This window comes from Danio aesculapii, chromosome 20 (assembly GCF_903798145.1).
Source record: "Danio aesculapii chromosome 20, fDanAes4.1, whole genome shotgun sequence".
Taxonomy (NCBI): domain Eukaryota; kingdom Metazoa; phylum Chordata; class Actinopteri; order Cypriniformes; family Danionidae; genus Danio; species Danio aesculapii.
This window is the reverse complement of record NC_079454.1, coordinates 51,917,672-51,936,026: the sequence shown is the minus strand read 5'-3', so window position 1 is coordinate 51,936,026 and position 18,355 is coordinate 51,917,672. Positions and strand designations below refer to the sequence as shown.

Below are 18,355 nucleotides of genomic sequence, written 5' to 3'. Positions count from 1 at the left end.
TATTCGCAGACGATGTTGTTCTGTTGGCTTCACTGTTGCACTGGGGTGGTTTGCTGCCGAGTGTTGGATGGAAACGCTGCTTAATTCGCTTATCTTTTATGCAAGATTCCTGTTTGTGTATAGATTTAATTTGCGTCTTTGGGTGGAAACACAGCTGCTGTCTTTATATTAAGTTATTTAAGCTTTATTTTTTTGCCAATACGTTCTCAGTAAAGGTTTTCACTCACAGACTTTCAAGAATAATAGTTTTGTAGTTTGAAGACTGCAAAAAAACACGCAAAACCTCCAACAACTTTCCAGAATTTTACTGAGATTGATGTAGAGAGAATCACACCTCCGCAAGCTCACTCTGAATTCCTGCATCAGCCTACAAGTTACTATTGAACACTGATGTAATGGTTAAAAGGCCACCAGTTGCAAACAAAGATAAAATAAGAATAATGACTGCTCTAGTATTTGACTCTGAATGTTGTGTGTGTCAATGCATATCAAAAACAGTTCATCTGAATGCAGTTGTTGCTTGAGTTTGTGGTCTAGTCCTCAGTTTTGGCCTCCATCTCTTCTGCATCGTCGTCTCCGTCCACTTCTGCGTTTTCTCGCTCCAGACGCTCGAGCTGCCGCTGCAGTTCTGTCTCGTCTGTGTCTGTCACCACTTTGGGCTGATGGGAAACATAATATACATTTATATTGCACCGTTTTGTTCTTAGCATGCTTATTTAATGCTATGTTTAAGACAAACAAAGCACAGAATGTCACAGATCTAATCTACTTGTACTCTCAGAAAACCCCTCAGAGGAACACACCACTTTATTTTGGAAATAAGCTAATCTCAGTTACCAGTTTTCAAACCATTCAACCAATCTCCAGGTCTGGTGTTAGCACTTTTAGCTTAGCATTGATAATTGAATTGGATTAGACCGTTAGCATTTTGCTAAAAAATTGCTAGAGTTTTAATAATATAACATTCATATTGAACTGTTTTGTTCTTAGTATGCTTTTAGCTGAGCTTAGCATAGATCATTAAATCAGACTGGACCGTTCGCATTTAGCTAACCCAGTTTTAATGATATAATATGCATTCGTTGGACCGTTAACATTTTGCTAAAAAAATGACCAGTTTTAAAAACATAATATGTATTCATATTGAACGTTTTTGTTCTTAATATGCTTTTAGCTTAGCATAAATCATTCAATCGGAATAGACCGTTAGCATTTTGCTAAAAAATTAACAGTTTTTAAAAACATAATATGTATTCATATTGAACTGTTTTGGTCTTAATATGCTTTTAGCTTAGCATAGATCACTGAATCGGATTAGACCGTTAGCATTTAGCATTTTTGCAAAAAAAATTACCAAATATTAGCATAGATTATTGAATCGGATTAGACCGTTAGCATCTCGCTCAAAAATAAGGTAAGAGTTTTAATAATATAATGTGCATTAATATTGAATTGTTTTATTTTTAATATGCTTTTTTCCACATTTAATTTCAGCATAAAAGACAGACAAAAGCACAAATCATCTCTAGTTGGATACTTTTGTCAGATCTAATATACTCTACTATATTTTGGAAATAGGCCAATTTTTACCATTTGAGTCCATTCTGCTAATTTTCGGGTCTGATGTGAGCACCTTTAGCTTATCTTAGCATAGATTATTAAATCGGATTAGACCGTTAGCATCTCGCTCAAAAATAAGGTAAGAGTTTTAATAACGGTCTTATTTAAAGCTTTACTATTCTGTGCAGGGTTTTTGTCTGTCACCACTTTGGGCTGATGGGAAATTGCACCAGTTTGTTCTTAATATGCTTTTTTTCACATTTTGTATGTGTAAAGACATAAAAACCTCAAATCTGTCTCTTATCTACTAAACCTCTTATAGGAACACCGCTTTATTTTGGAAATACGCTCAGTTTAGTTACCATTTTTAAATCTATTCAGCCGATCTCTGGGTCTGTTGGGAGAACTTTTATAGCTTAGCTTAGCATAGATCATTGAATCAGATTAGACCGTTAGCATTTTGCTTAAAAAAAAAAAAAAAGACCAAAGAGGTTTAATGATATAATATGCACTCATCTTGAACTGTTTTGTTCTTAATATGCTTTTGACACTTTTAGCTTAGCATAGATCATTGAATGAGATTAGACCATTAGCATCTCACTCAATATAATTATTGTATTTAAAGCTTGACTCCTCTGTACAGGGTTTGTACGGGTGCTGAAAGTTCTTGAAAATGCTTGAACTTTAGTGGTTTCCAGATTTGATTTTGGATGAAATGACTTGAAAATGTTGCTGCCATACTTTTTTAGATTTTTACTAAATAGCCAATAATAACTGACTGTTTTTGCTTTGATTAAAATGAAAACTCTGGAGTCTGCGCTTGCAGAATGATCTGTTTGTTTGTTTTTTAAAAATCAGCCCTATACTTAAAAATTGAAGACAAATGCATGGAGATCACTGCTTCATGAGGATTTTTGCATAATAAGTGCCTTTTAAATAAGAAATCTAAACTGGTCATGTTTATAAGGTGAGATGCTAATGATCTAATCTGATTCAATGATCTATGCTAAGATAAAAATGTGCTCTTGAAGATCCATTAGTTTCTGGATTGCATCTCTCAGACACAATGTACTCAATGAAGCTAGTGATGGGTAGGGTTAGGTGAGCACATTCAAAAACATTGCACACAGCTCAGATTGCATCTGCACCAGTCTGCAGCCAGACCCCTCTCCAGAGATAAGCTAAATGGATTTAAAAAAAAATCTCAGCTGTATAAGTCTAGGGTACTGTAAAAAAAGAAATAAATAAATAATATATATATATATATATATATATATATATATATATATATATATATATATATATATATATATATATATATATATATATATATATACACAAACACTGTTTCCTCTTTGATTTGTTCCTGCTGTGGCGGTAGGCCTTTTACACAGATCTACCAACTACCTTTGGTGTTATTTCAATGACAAATGTTGTGAGCGGTCGAGATTGGATTTGTGTAATACGAGCATGTGAATCTCTTTGCTTGTGCACCGATTTCCTCTGTTCGTGCACAAAACTTCTTGCACGCCCTCAAATATACACTGCTCAGATTTTCTTGCGCGCCCTCAAATCAACACTGCTGAAGTGTGATTTAGTGTGTTTATGTAGTCAGTATGTCTCCAACATTTATTAGATTGGCTAGGAATAATTATGAAAGTCTCCAATAGACCTACAGAGCGGCATTAATGCATCCTGAAGTAAAGTGAAGCGGCTATAAACTCCAGCAAGATAAAGTCTTTGTATGCAGAGCCACAGACCTTTATCTGTAAAGTATAATTATGAAAACTGTGTTCGTCATCACTGAAAGCTACGTTGTGTTTGCGGGCCTCACGCAGCCCTGTCGGTCAGCACGTCACCTTAAAGGGTTAAACAAAAAAAACGCACAAGACTACTACGACTACAGAAAAGTTTACGCTGTTATATTTCACTTACCTTTTAATATGTAGTGTTGTGATTTATAACACATTATTAAAAAAAAAAAAACAACTGAATGTTTTGAATGTGAAGCTGTAATGTAGCCATGGCGCCCCACCATGGAAGAATGGATGTAGTGGAAACCATATTATATATATGTATACACTCACACACATGCAGTGCTCAGCCTATACAAGTACACCCCTCACAAATCTCTTTTAAATTCATTATTTAATTGGAAGCTATACAATATCATATTTGTACATATACATTAGATTAGTCATTACTGAAGCCAAATCTAGAGCTAATCTAACAAAATAACTTACAATAAAGGTCCAAAAACTAGTACAGACAAATTTATATGTTTAAAAATATTAATGAATAAAAAATATTAAAAATAGAAAAATATTAAAATACAAATTTAAAAGGAGGAAAAATCAAGCAGCAAAAAAATTGAACAATTTTGTAGAAATTTAGTAGGTTGTAAATTTTTTTCAATATTTTGCTAGAATTTAATTGTATTATCTTTCAACTTCTAAATATGTTTGGAGAGTAAAATATTATTTTCATAAATATATCTGTTTAATAAATCTGTTTTGTTTAAATGCAGCAAAACACATTGCCTATATTCACTGAGAAATTAAGAAAAATATTCATTTTCAAAATGGACTGTACTCAACTATGCTGAGCACTGTATATATATATATATATATATATATATATATATATATATATATATATATATATATATATATATAATGTAATTTGCCCTACTTGTAATGTGCTGGAAAAGAGTAATAATCAAGGAACGTTGCTGGTGTGCCATGCCTGCAGCAGACGCAATGATTTTACACAGCACCTGAAAATAGTTCTGAATGGTCCGACACAATTGCTTGCAAGATTTTCGTCTGGTATGGCAGCGAAGTATCTAGATTATTATTATTATGCCAGAGTGAGAGTATAGTTCCTAGCCATGTCAGCCTAGGAAACAGCAACTTTTATTTTCTGTCAGTCTTAGTACATGATGTAGCAACAGAAGCTTTAAAAAGGAAAATCATCGAAACTCTGCTCATTTTTTTATTAGGCGAGATGCTAATGGTCTAATCGGATTCAATGATCTATGCTAAGCTAAGCTAAAAGTGCTCCTGTAGATCAGCTAAATGGATTTAGAAATGGTGAAACTCGGCTGTTAAAATCTTATACAAGAACAAATATTACAATTGACAAATATTAAAATATCACAGATTTGAATATGACCAGTATTGAGTTCAACTAATTGTATTAAAGTTCTTTGAACAAGACTATAAACGCTCGGGTGTGAATTACAAAGTTGCTCGATTTAAAATGATTAGCGATCCTTGAATTTGGTGTCAGTGAAAGAGTGGAAACCTTGTGTAAAATAATAATGCGCTCGCATGACAGCTCAAATTGATGAAGTGTGAAGTGTCTGACCTCCATCTGGACATTAAAGACTCCTCGCTTCTCCTCGATCCGCTCTTTAATAGCAGCCATGGCCTGGTTGAGCACCGACAGGCCTTCTGTTCGCTCCAGTGTTGTGGTGGTCATGACGTACCGCGGCGGCGCGATCAGATTGATCTGAAGCAGAAAACGTGCAGACGGCAGTAATCAATGTAAAATGTAGTAGAAATAAATCATATCCACCATACTGAAGAGTCGATCCAAACCAAAGTGCTCAAAACTGGCTACTTTGCAATGAAGGATTTAGAAAAATACAACTGATGGACACCTCAGGCCAGGGAAGATGTTTGGTGTGTCTGCTTTTATTTCAGAAGGGCTCATATCCCTATGCTCTGTCTACTCCCTGCGAAGAGACCCTCAAAAGACATAGGGCATAGGGATGAGCCCTTCCCAGTTTGAGATGTGAAGGACGTCTCACCTTGATAGGCATGGCTTCAGTGGAGCAGTTGAGTCCTGCCCTCAGAGCCTCCTTCACTGCATCGATGCCTTCATATCCATAACACGCCACCTCAATGTCTGAGCACAAACACATGCAGGACAGTCACACACCACATGTAGGAGATGACATCCATCCATCAATCCATCAATCCATCCATCAATCCATCAATCCATCCATCAATCCATCCATCAATCCATCAATCCATCCATCCATCCATCCATCTATCCATTCCCCTTATTAAATATTACTTGCCGAATTAAACTAGTGAAGCTTATTAATGTCACTTTAAACTGAATAATAGTATCTTTCAAGATAACTAGTAAATTGTTATAATGGCAAAGATAAAACTATTTAGCAATTCAAAATTATTAAAGTTATTGGGCTCTATCTTAACGATCTAATTGCCAAGTCTAAAACGCAGGGCGCAAAAGCATTAAGGATGTGTCTGAATCCACTTTTGCTATTTTAAGGACAGACAAATACGCTCTGTGCTCTGGTGCACGGTCTAACAGGGTTGAGCTTATCCTCATAATGAGTTCTGGGTGTGTTTTGAGAGTAAACCAATCAGAGTCTCTTCTCCCATTCCCTTTAAGAGTCAGTTGTGTCGCACCATGGTGCATTTGCTATTTACATGGCGGACTTTGTAAGTAGAAAAACTGAACACTTCACTAGAAAGAAAACAGCTAAACAGAGCATCTGCAGCTCGAGGATAAAAAACAAGCCTCCTCCATTCGGCCTCTTTACTTTTACTCTTTACTTTACTCCTTTACTTTGGTTGAGTAAGGAAACGGTGGAAACTCACTCCACTGAAGACATTTATTAGCCTACATATTTTATATTTAGTTTGTTAAGCGCAAAGATTTGTGTCAAAACTATTTCTAAATGCAGTTCTAATTTCCAGCAAAGGAATAAATGAACAATAATAATGGAGTGTGTTCAAACACTGAGTTATTTCCAAACACACGTCCTGTTCTTATGCCCTATATGGTGATGCAGACGTCTCCAAAACCCCACAGGTGGACAAATCTACACTTGTGTTTATGAAAGCAAATATAAATCTGCATTTGATAAGTAATACTGCTAATAGGGCTGCTCGATTGTGGGAAAAATCATGATTATTTTGGTCATAATTGTAATCACGAATATTCAAAACGATTACAGTTGAAGACAAAATTTTTCGCCCTCCTGTGAATTATTTTTTTTTTAAATAAATATTTCCCAAATGATGAACAGAGGAAGACATTTTCTCAGTATATCAGAATTTTTTCTTCAGGAGAAAGGCTTATTTGTTTTATTTTGGCTAGAATAAAAGCAGTTTTTAATATTTTGAAATCTATTTTAAGATAAATATATATATATTGCTTAAGGGGGCTAATAATATTGGATTGTCTGCAGAAGAAACCACTGTTATAGAATGACTTGCCTAATTACCCTAACTTTACCCTAATTACCCTAGTTAAGCCTTTTAATCTGAATGCTTGTACTTTGAGAAATATCTAGTCAAATATTATTTACTGTCATCATAGCAAAGCTAAAATAAATCAGTTATTAGAAATGAGTTATTAAACCTGTTATGTTTAAAAATGGGTTGAGAAAATCTTTCTATTAAACAGAAATTGGGGGAAAAGGGTCGCTAATAATTCAGGAGGGCTAATAATTCGGACTTTAACTGTATATATGCAGTTATTTTCCTCCCTGTTAATAAGGGAAATAAATACAATAGAATAAAAATATGAAGCAAACTGTGCTTTAAGCATCTTCACTGTAAGAAAAACACTTTAATTACAGCTACAAAAGTCCTTCAGTGAGTGACTTTCTCCTTTTGTTGTTTGATTAATGATAAAAACAGTCGGCAGCAGGAATATTGCGTGCTGTCACTTTAAGAGCAGTGCGGTTCTGATTTATGGTTTCTCTTTCACATGTCTTTTGATTCTCAACTTGTTTGTTTATTACACAAATGAGGGTTAATATGAATAATCACTAAACACCTATTGGACCATTAAAGCGCTCACATTAAGACGACTTTAGATGTGTGTGCTCTGCTCGTCTCTGAGGCTGAGCGCTCACACACAACAGCATGAGATCTCTCTCGCACTTTTAAAAACATAAAAGATTCGACAGTACATCAGTGAACGATGCGCATGTTACATTACACTACATGCTTTTAGTCACGTTCATGTGAAACTGAGCTTTGCAGAGCAACAAATGTGTACAACTGGAAATGGGGCGGTGTATGATGCAATAATCATTTATCTCCATTAATGCTTTTTCATAATTGTTAGAAGCCAAAATCGAAACCAAATTTTTGATTAATTGCACAGCCCTAACTACTACTAATAATACCAACATTATACTGACAAAAGCCCCCAAGAAGATGAAGGCATGGAGGCAGAGGTTTTTATATTTAAGTATAAAATAATAATTTTTGTAACATTTTAATCCTTTAATTGTTTTCAAATGTGAAGATATTTGTGTATTGTTGTTCATTCCGTGTGTATTAAGCAATGTGTAACCGTTTGGACCTGCATAGGCACATAACTAACGCGCTCTGCGCTGGACTTTAGAGCAGCTTTTAGTTGGTCAATGGTGCAGTCTATTTCAGTTCCTCAAAATAGCAACATGCCAACAATATATAATATGAATTATTAATTTTTCAGACAATTTATTGAATTGATGTTGAATTTGAAAATATCTGACAACGCAGAATTAAGCTTAAAGACAAAGTTATTGAAAATATAATCAACGACAATAATAAATGATCTATTATTATAATCATCTTAATTTCTTTCAAAATATAATATTCATTTTAGAAGTTTAAATATTATAAATGATTAACTCCACATAAATTATTAGTAATGAGTAATTCTTCATGAACATTTCATCATGGTTAATTTATAAAAACAGAATACCCAATAATATTTAATATTAAAATACCAGCTCTTATTTTGACGGCCTGCGGTGTGAGTCGCCTGTTGATGTTGTCGATGAGCACGTTTCTCTCTTCCTCAGTCAGATCCAAACCATCCAGAATAGCAGGATCACTGCAAACGAAGCAAATCAAATAATTTCACATCTACATGTACATGTAGTCGCTTAGCAGACGCTTTTGTTAATGCACACAAGAAATGCAAAGTATACACGTGTGGCTGCTTTTTTTATTTCAGAGACAGATCAAATAATAAGAAAAATATATAATATAGAAATATAACGATAAAATAACAATAGGAAAAAATAGATCAATTTACTACCATCTGAAGGTCAAAGAACTAACCAAACAGCTTTGTTTACACATTTGACTACATTACAATTTCTGATGGATATTGTGAACAACTTTGATGAAAACATATGGAGAGTATCTGTGAAATATATTTATAGTGGGGGGAAATAAGTATTGAGCACATCACCATTTTTTTCTCAGAAGTCGTATTTCTAAGGCACTCTTGACTTGAAATTTTCCCCGGATGTTAATAACAACCAACGGAGTTTACAAATGAAGTTATGTGTGATAAAATTAAATGACACAAGGAAAAGGTATTGAATACATGAAGAAAGGGAGGTGTAGTTCAGCAGGGAAAGCCCAGACAGCAGCTGAAATCTCTCAGTAGTTCTTCAGCAACCCTCTCCTCTTCCTCAGTGTAAATGAACATCAGCTGCTTCAGTCCAACATCTACATTAGCAGGAGGATGAAGATGAAACCAGGGTGGACATTTCAGCAAGACAATGATCCAAAACACAGCCAAGGAGACTCTCAGATGCTTTCAGAGAAAGAAAATCAAGCTGTAGAATGGCCAAGCCAATCACCTGATCCGAATCCAATAGAGAATCCAAAATAAAGCTCAGATTTGATAAACAAGTCCCGCAGAACCATCAAGATTTTGACAGTCTGTTGAAGTCTGTGAGAAACTCACACCTGAGCAATGCATGTGACTTCATCCTCCATATGAGAGACGTCTTTAAGCTGCCGTCACCAACAAAGACTTTTATATAAAGTATTAAACACGTTTCAGTAGTTCAGCTCTTTCTCCTTGCGTCATTTCATTCTTATTACACAGAACAATTTTTCAGATTTTTGTTTGTTTTGTTTTATCCATAAGTTTGTATTGTTTGGGTTTTTACTAAAATCTGCCTCAATTCCATGTCAACAGCTCCTTTAGATTATTATTCACATGAAAAAAAAACATGACGATGTGTTCAATACTTATGTCCCCCGCTGTATATATGAATGTATGTGTGAAAGGGGCTTCTGAGATTTAGTGCTCTTAGACTCACGACACAGCTTGCTTGAAGACGTCGTAGGCCCCGTATCCAGGCTTCTTGTACTTCTCATCAAAAACCCAAGCAGTTCTCTGGAACAAACTCTCCAGCTGCTCGTCCTTCGTGTACTCCAACACTTCAGCCACGTGCCGTAAAATACTGTACACCTACAACACAATAACAGCTCATTCTCACACCACACACACAGGAAAATGACCACAGTCTTTGTTTGTTTATTTATTTCTTTACTGCCACATCAGCAGCTTGTAGATACTTCACGGTAAGATCAACATAGATAAATATATATATACTAAAATACATAATATAATAAATACATCAATATAAAGGACACACACGAAAAATCTAGAATAAATTTGACATTAAATTCAAGGTCTTGTGAAATTTAAATAGAACAATGGTTAAAAACACCAGTATTTACAAAAAAATTACTATAGTATTTTTCATGTTGGTAGAAAAAAATTTTTTAAATAAAAAAAGTCGTAACTCACGGTTTTAGATTTGGTGAATTTATCCTCGCATTTGATGGCTTCTTCTGGAGACACTCTTCTTTTGGACAGATCAATGTAACCTGTACAGAAAAAACTCAATAATCAGGCTAGCACAGTGTTAGCCTTATTATTAGCCTTACAGTGCATCTGGAAAGTATTCACAGCGCTTCACTTTTTCCACATATTTTATGTTACAGCCTTATTCCAAAGTGGATTAAATTCATTCATTTCCTCAACATTCTACACACAATCCCCCATAAGGACAATGTGGAAAAAGAGTTTTTGAAATTGTTGCAAATTTAATACTAATAAAATCGCTGTAAAATCACATGTACATCAGTATTCACAGCCTTCGGCGTGAAGCTCTAAATTGAGCTCAGGTACATTCTGCTTCAGGCATACAACCTGTCTATATAAGGGCCCAGGGTCGACAGTGCATGTCAAAGCACAAACCAATACTGAAGACAAAGGAATTGTCTGTAGACCTCAGAGACAGGATTGTCTGGAGGCACAAGGCTGGGGAAGGTTACAGAAATATTTCTGCTGCTCTGAAAGTTCCAATGAGCACAGCGGCCTCCATCATCCATTAGTGGAAGATGTTTGGAACCACCAGGACTCTTCCTAGAGCTGGCCGGCCATCTAAGCTGAGTGATCGGGGGAGAAGAGCCTTAGTCAGGGAGGTGATCAATAACCCGATGGTCGCTCTGTCTGAGCTCCAGTGTTCTTCTGTGGAGAGAGGAGAACCTTACAGAAGGACAACCATCTGTGCAACGATCCACCAATCAGGCCTGTATGGTAGAGTGGCCAGACGGAAGCCACTCCCCGCCTGGAATTAGCCAAAAGGCATCTGAAGGACTCTCAGACCATAAGAAACTAAATTCTCTGCTCTGATGAGACTAAAATTGAACTCTTTGGAGTGAATGCCAGGCGTTACGTCTGGAGAAAACCAGGCAGCGCTCATCACCAGGCTAATACCATCCCTACAGTGAAGCATGGTGGTGGCAGCATCATGCTGTGGGGATGTTTTTCAGCAGCAGGAACTGGAAGACTAGTCAGGATAGAGGGAAAGATGAATGCAGAAATGTACAGAGACATCCTGAATGAAAACCTGCTTCAGAGTGCTCTTGACCTCAGACTGGGGCGACGGTTCATCTTCCAGCAGGACAATGACCCAAAGCACACCACCAAAATATCAATGAAGTGGCTTCACAACAACTCGGTGAATGTCCTTGAGTGGCCCAGCCAGTGCCCAGACCTAAATCCTATTGAACATCTCTGGAGAGATCTGAAAATGGCTGTACATCGTCGCTTCCCATCGAACCTGACAGAGCTTGAGAGGTACTGCAAAGAGGAATGGGCAAAACATCCCAAAGACAGGTGTGCCAAGCTTGTGGCATCACATTCAAAAAGACATGAGGCTGTAATTGCTGCCAAAGATGCATCAACAAAGTATTGAGCAAACGCTGTGAATACTGATGTACATGAGATTTTTCAGCTTTTTTATTTTTAATGAATTTGAAACAATTATAAAGACTCTTTTCACATTGTGATTATGGGTGATTGTGTGTAGAATGTTGAGGAAATAAATGAATTTAATCCATTTTATAATAAGTCTGTAACACAAACAAATATGGAAAAAGTGAAGCGCTATCAATACTTTCCAGATGTACTGTATACATTAGAAAACTATCATCCTTGTTTTTCTGGCATAAAAGCAGTGCAACCATTCGAACCTAATAGTCTCATTCACTTCCACTGATTTTGTCACACAAAACAGCTTGATGTTGCAAACTGGTGTTTTCTCATCATATTATTTTCATTTAAATGCACTGTCTGTAAGGCACTGTTTAATGCGCAGTTTTGTAGCCCATGTAGTCTGACCATTTACATTTATAGTCATTCACCAAGGCAAATAAATAGGAAATCCTAAAACAATTGAATATAGTCATGCTGACTATGTAGGGTCTAAATTTGTGCTTTTTTTCAGCACAGAAGTTCTCCAAGTACTGTTGTTTTTATATTAGTTTTACCCTTGGCAATTTTTTAAAAGGGTTTCATTAACATTTTAATTACATCATAATAACCAATAATTTGAAAGTAAAGGTGGATATAAAAATCTGACAAGTAAACACTCTTATCTATATTCTTTTCTCCAAAACCAGGTAATAAATAAATAAATAAAACAAAAAAAATGAATATACATACACACAGATGATGTTAGAATTATTAGCAATCAGAGGCTTTGTTATTGTTCTGAATCACTGGTTCAACTGAATCATTTGAGTTCAGCCGTGACTCACCCTTCTCCTTGTCCACCCTGATGACCACCACACACTCGTTGCGTCCGATGCGGATGAGTTTGTTGATGGAGCGGATGCGTCTGCGGGACAGTTCGCTCAGCAGGATCATGCCCTCGATGTTGTTGTACTCCAGCAGACTCACATACGCTCCCATCTCTGCGATCGAGCGCACGTTCACCATCACCACGTCCTCCACCTCGGGGAAGCGGTGCTGGTAAAACCGACAGCTCAGACCCGGCATCTCTACACAACAAAACACACACACACACACCATTCACATTTAACACATATGTCCTATACGAGAATCAATAGGTGATTCTAGAGTAAGAAGAGAAGATAAACCTTATAATTTCACAAAGAACTTTGATCAAATTATTTTGAGTAATAACACAAATGATCAAGTTATGTCTATCAAAATAATGACTGAAAACACTAATTTAAAACTCCCACAATACTTATTTTGACTGTCTTAGCCTATTTAATTTTTTAAAAGTCTAAATTTGACCTTTTTTGTCTTTACTAACTATATACTAACATATATTAGTTCTCCAATCTGATTGGCTAATAGCCGTGTGATATTCCGCAATATCAGAACTCCTACAGTCTCCTCGCCCTTCTGTATTACTCCGCCCACCTCGAGTGACAGCAGATCAATAAACTCACTACAGTTTGACAAATATTGCAGCTGTTGGACAACATCATGTACTTTTGAGGCTTTTCAGACGAGAATATAGTTGTTTAGATTGCAAATAAGAAGCGCCATCCACAAGATGGCGACAGAGACCGCATAATAAGCATTTAGAGGTGGAAAAACACAGCGTAATTTTAAACCACAGCTGATCAAATCATTATTAAACATGTAAGTTGATCTCTTTCTCTTTTGTATGTTGCAGTACTGTATTTATACCAGAGTAATTGTAGTGTAGTGAGTGTGAAATGGGACTCGAATGTATGTATCGTGTTGACTTTTTGGTTGGCCATCAGTTTGTTTCTAATGAGTCTCCTGTTTTCGTTACGTTACTGCAGACTAGTTCAATAAACAGAAAGAAGAAATGCTCGCATGTGTTAAGCATTTTTCCTTATCGCAAACAGCAATCTGGTAGTGCTTGCGCTACTCGGGGTTATGGATGAGTACCGAAACTCGCTACTTTATCGGTACTACATTATAAAAGACCGAAGTATCGATAAGCTCTGACGTTAACGGTTCTGCTATCGATACTGGAGAATTATTGCTGAAGCAACATTACTTACAGTTGCATAATTTAACTCATCAACCTTTTCTAATTTAACATATTTGATATTCGTCCTCACAGTTGGCAATCTCACATGAGAAATGCTCGTGTTTCCGGCGAGCGAGTGAAGTATAAAAGCCTCGGCTGTGCGCATACACTCAGCAGAGGCTCGCGCGAAGTGTACACACATAGCTCGCGACACAGACTCACGCACAGCTCGTTAGCTTGTGGAGTGAACCAAATGAGTTGTATTTCCCAAGTTGACAGCGACAATGCCCGTTGCAACAAACGCAACACGCTGTTTTCTTACGCGGAAACGCAAGTAGTCTGGCTAAGTGACAGGATCTTTCAAAAGTGCATTAACTGCAATCAAAAGTAATGAAAAGTTTTGACTGCCTAACTACTAACGGTAACTTTACATCATCCACATCGTTATGCCAGCAGTCACTTCATAAATTAGTGTAATATTAATAGTTAAACAAACACACGGTCGGAGCCAATAGCATAGTGGTTAGTGCATCGACACATAGCACCCAGGTGCTCGCGGCGACCCGAGTTTGATTCCCGGCTCGAGGTCCTTTGCCGATCCTTCCCCTATCTCTGCTCCCCACACTTTCCTGTCTGTAAATCTCCACTGTCCTATCAATAAAGGTGAAAACCTCTTTAAAAAATTCTAAAAAAAAAAAAAATACAAACGCATTCGGTTACAATGACAACAGTATTTTACCTACAGTAGCTTAAATAAATCTTAAACATTACAAATGCTTTTACATCAGCTGTATTTACAAATATAGCCTCTGAATAGGCTAATAAACTATGCTTATTAAGAAATTACTATAAAAACAGCTTATTTTTACATTGCAAGATGCTCCAAAACGGTTTTTAAAACACAGTTAACTGCCAAAACACTGTTAACATCATTTATGTGAATGCGTTAATGAAAAATCATAAACATGAGCTCATTTAACTGCATATCGCAACTCAAAGAGGATATTTTCAGCTGCAGGGAGCACAATAAACCAAGCAAGGTCCCGACTTCTGCCAGAAAAGGCAAACATGTTGATTTTTCTCCAGAAGATTGGTTAAAAACTGAGAGTCATTAAAACGTAATAATAATAATAGTGCTGTTAATTCTGTTAAATTTGTTTTTTTCATTCATTAAAAAAAAATAAATTACAAAAAGTACAGATAAGAGAACCATTAAAGTACCAAACCGATAAGTGCTATTGATAAAAGTAGTAATACCATTCCTCGTACAAAAGGGTTTTTGAAACTCTCTGTGTTTGATTTTCTTTTTTATACACAAGATTATGCTGTTGGAACTGTTGTATAAATGCAATATCACTTGAATAACAGTGCGATGTGACTGTATACCATCACTGGTGGGACACTAAAGCACTTGACCTGCAGCCTCGAATCAAAGCACGCATCTCACAAGTGCAGATATACAGCCACATCACACTGCTACTCATGCGATACTGCGCTCGCTCTCTCTCTCTCTCTCTCTATATATATATATACACATATATCAGGACTTTTTCTAGCTGTGGCGGCAGGCCTTTTTAACAGATCTACCATTGGCGGAGTGTAAGACTGGGGAAGGCTTAGCCTCCCCCTGGCCAAAGACCACGGACATAGCAGCAAAGAAAAAAAAAAATTTAAACTGCATTGAAAACATGTAACAGGTGTAAGGCGTAATTTGTTTTCAGCATTAAATGACATTGGTAGTTTCATTGTAATGTATAGTGTAGTAATCTTGTTTAGGCAACCGATTGGAGTTTTAAATGTCATATATTACATTTCAACAGACATTTCGTCCGTATTTAGGTTCAAAAACAACACTAAATATAGCCTACAGTCAGTGAAAACCTCTCATCTGTGTCTGTAATCTTCAGCAGCACATGTAGCCTCTGTTAGAGAGTAATCCTGTCATTCTGAGTTCATATTAGTCCAAAATGTGAAGATAATAAGTTAGTTAATCATGGCATTTTGTTCATGTTTGCTGAATAATAATGTGCTCCTTTTTTCCGGCTTCTCCTTTGTTTCTTCACGCTTCACTCTCGCGTTTGTCAGTGTCTGACAGGATCGGGTTTCAAAAGCACGTCAATAATCAAGCGCAGGTTATTATCATCAGCTCAAGAAGTTTGTTATTTCAGATATAATGTTAGACGTGCGGCGAGCAAGAAAGCGAAACCGCTCGCGCCTCAGACTGGCTCGTAAAAAACTACGAGGCACAGGGTAAATCTGCTCTTCTTCTTGGCTTTGTGGCTGTTTATCAAGACGACGACAAGGTTTGTTTGAGCCCAGATCGACCATGGCTCGTTATTATATGTATTTATAATTACGCTGTAATCTCTCGGCTGTGTATTTCAAACATGGCGGGTTTTTTGTTTTCACATTTCGTAAGCGAATGATGTATCTCTGTAAACCAGTAGCGTTCAGCTGCGCAAGTGGCTCCGCCTTTTGGTACCCTTTCTTATGTTTAGTACCCTTTCGAAATGGTGCCGAAAAAGTGGTTCGGCTTTTTGACAGTGGAAATGGCCATAAAAGCGTACCAAACCGAACCGTACCGCACCACTCAGTGGAAACGGGCCATTAACAACAAAGACAACATCAATTCTTATAATGCCGGGTCTAAAAGGAAGATTTTGCTGCATGAGGTAGGGCAGTGGCTAATATTTATATTGACTGCCATGCCAAAACACATTTTTGTTTGATAGTCAGAAGGCTACAATTATAATATAATATAAAATGATATATATATTTTTTTTTATATATACACTACCGGTCCAAAGTTTGGAGTCAGTAGGATTTTTAAATGTTTTAAATTAAGCTTCTCCTGCTCATCAAGGCTGCATTTATTTCATCAACAATACAGCACACATTGTAAAATGGTGAAATGTTATTGCACTATAAAAGAACTGTTCAAAAGTAGTTTATAATTTAATTGAATCATTTATTCCAGTTATTTTAAAGATGAATTTTCAGCTTAATTACATCAATCTTCAGAGTCACATGATCCTTCAGAAATCACTATAATATTAATTATTAGTATTAATCATGTAATAATAGTAAAAGCAACAAGGGGTAATAATTTCATTTAAAACTACATACAGTAAGTAATACATATTTGACAAATAAGTATATAACAATTTTTATATTTAATAAATGCCGCCTTAATGAACATAATAATTTTTATTAAATTTTTAAATTAAATTAATAATTAAATAAACTAACCCCAAACTTTTGACCGGTAGTGTGGATCAGTGGATTAGTTTAATAAAATAATTTAATGTGCGTGTTGAATATAATAGACGTTTGTTGATGGGCAGTGCTTTTGTCAAACAATCTTTGTTGCTCGCAAATCTTGTTAAACACATTAAAGGGAAGTGCATATATTAGCCTTACCCTGGAGTTTATGAGATCTACCAATTATAGTTTTACATCCACACATTCAGACTTTCTCCTTAATGATATAATTTCAGAAAAGTGTTCTTTGCAGATTGTAAATAGTTAAATTATCTTAGCAGCAAATGACTATCAAAGTACAACACTGTTCATAGTCGATTAAATAGTGCTAATGTTGTTTTGAAGTCATACTTACATGTAAGTTTACACCCAATAATCAAATTAGCATGGCAAACAGAAAAGGAAGTGTTAAATGAACAAATGTGCGAATACACAACCAACTTTACCTCAATTAATTCAGTGGATGTTTTCATCCTGAACATACCAAAAGGGTTGTCAATTGGCCCAGATGTGTATTGTTGATTTTCCTTTATTAATTCAAAGCATTTTCTTAAAATGTGTGTTAAAATAAGAGTTGTCACCAAAAAATCATTCTGCAGGCTGAAACAGAGAATGTTCTGGCCAAATTAAGACTCAAAATCACCCCAGTGTGGATGTAAACATCCTCAACAGCACACAAGGGTTATGAATAAGTCTGAATATAAAACCAACTTTACCTCAATACAACCTTCCATAGAGATAAGTGTTTACCAGCTATTATTTTAAAGCACAGGATAACAGTTAGCAATAGATATAAAGCACGTTGTTACAGTATGTCGTGATAATTAATCCCTATTAACCTTTTAAACCCCTGCTTCACTGTTTATTTATTGAACGCTTCAGTCAGAGAGCGCGAGAACATAACCGACTTCAGCTAAATCCGAATGAGCCCGAGCGCACATGCTTTCTGACAGCAGCCATTAAAACACTCACTAAATCAGTCAGAAAATCCGCTCAACATGCCCCCAAACACCGCAGATATCTGGAAAATCAAGCCCACCTGACAGGTGTCACGAACGGCTCACTTTAAACCCTCGAAATCTCCAGAAAGTGCAGTTTTTCCGCGAGTGTTAGCTGGCCATTGATCCTGGGACACGAAAAAGAGCGAAGCCTGCAGAAAGCGGTGGACACGACGGGGATGTTGCATCATCGCGGGATCTGTCAACCCCACTTCAAAATAAAAGTCACTTTTACACATATAAATGGGACATTCCACCAGAAACGTACATTATGTGTCACTAAAATGAAAACATAAATCGGGTTTATGCAGAAGTATGCAGAAGGACTTTTATTTTGTCAGTTACCTGGGTCAAACTGTAGGGATGGGCGATACCATAATTTTTAATGCGATACGATACAGATATCTTTTGTTAAAAT

General features: G+C 36.3%; 1 protein-coding gene across 1 annotated transcript; it reads right to left on the bottom strand.

Moving 5' to 3' along the window:
- Positions 1-290: 290 nt before the first annotated feature.
- eif2s1b (eukaryotic translation initiation factor 2, subunit 1 alpha b) lies at positions 291-18,106 on the bottom strand. The gene is made up of 8 exons (XM_056445382.1): positions 17,979-18,106; positions 12,459-12,701; positions 10,159-10,238; positions 9,665-9,816; positions 8,330-8,436; positions 5,375-5,472; positions 4,930-5,073; positions 291-659 (listed from the first exon to the last, which is right to left on the bottom strand). Exons 2-8 carry the CDS (start codon positions 12,697-12,699, stop codon positions 534-536), a joined length of 948 nt encoding a protein of 315 aa, XP_056301357.1. The 5' UTR covers positions 12,700-12,701; positions 17,979-18,106; the 3' UTR covers positions 291-533.
- Between the last annotated feature and the right edge of the window lie 249 nt (positions 18,107-18,355).